The 832-nt window shown below is 50.0% G+C and overlaps 1 protein-coding gene across 1 annotated transcript in view; it reads left to right on the plus strand.

Moving 5' to 3' along the window:
• Positions 1-810, plus strand: part of LOC119587514 (uncharacterized PE-PGRS family protein PE_PGRS10-like) — a 1,199-nt gene extending 389 nt beyond the window's left edge. Inside the window, exon 2 of the mRNA XM_037936241.1 lies at positions 1-810. This exon is cut by the window's left edge and continues 203 nt beyond it. Coding sequence (XP_037792169.1) covers positions 1-700 — 700 coding nt within the window. The 3' untranslated portion in view covers positions 701-810.
• Positions 811-832: the final 22 nt, after the last annotated feature.

Below are 832 nucleotides of genomic sequence, written 5' to 3' on the forward strand. Positions count from 1 at the left end.
GATTGGAGGAGGAGGTTTCGGCTCAGGAGGATGCGGTCCCGGACAGGTGTTCCACGCTGGTAGATGTGTTACTCCACGCGAGAACCGCAAAGTCTACTTGTACAACGCACCACCTGCACCATCAGTTCCCCACGGTCCTCCACCATACATCCCTGAGCCAACCATTGATACGAATATCGTGTTCATCCAAACACCCGAAGAAGGTCCAGGACCAGAACCTATCGTCATACCTCCACCACAGACGCGAAGCGTTGTGTATGTTCTTAACAAGCAGACACCAGAGCAACAGGATGTGATCGAAGTCCCAGTACCACCAGCAACCAGTCCTGAAGTTTACTTCGTGAACTACGCTGACGGCGAGAACCCAGTTCTTCCAAGTGGCGTTGATCTTCAGACTGCCTTGAATGCAGCTTCCCAAGGAGGCGGTCAAGTGATTGGAGGAGGCGCCGGCGGCAGCGGTGGCGGCTTCGGCGGCAGTGGAGGAAGCGGTGGTTTTGTAAACAGCGGAGGCGTTGGTGGTGGTTTTGGAGGCAGTGGAGGAAGCGGTGGATTTGGAAGCAGTGGAAGTGGTGGATTTGGAGGCAGTGTTATCAGTGGAGGATTCGGAGGCGATGGGGATAGTGGGGAAATCGTCGTCAGTGGAGGTGGCGGTGGTTTCAGCAGTGGAGGTACCCTCTCGAGTCGTTACTCTACACCATAATGACGATGCCAAGTTGAGATTTTGTAAATATTCTTAAAAGTAAATGTTTTTAACCATTCATTTTGTTAAAGCAAATGTTTATTATTTTAATAAAATAATAGTGTATATGATACTTTCTATTTGCTATTTCCC

This window comes from Penaeus monodon, chromosome 22 (genome assembly GCF_015228065.2).
Source record: "Penaeus monodon isolate SGIC_2016 chromosome 22, NSTDA_Pmon_1, whole genome shotgun sequence".
Classification (NCBI taxonomy): domain Eukaryota; kingdom Metazoa; phylum Arthropoda; class Malacostraca; order Decapoda; family Penaeidae; genus Penaeus; species Penaeus monodon.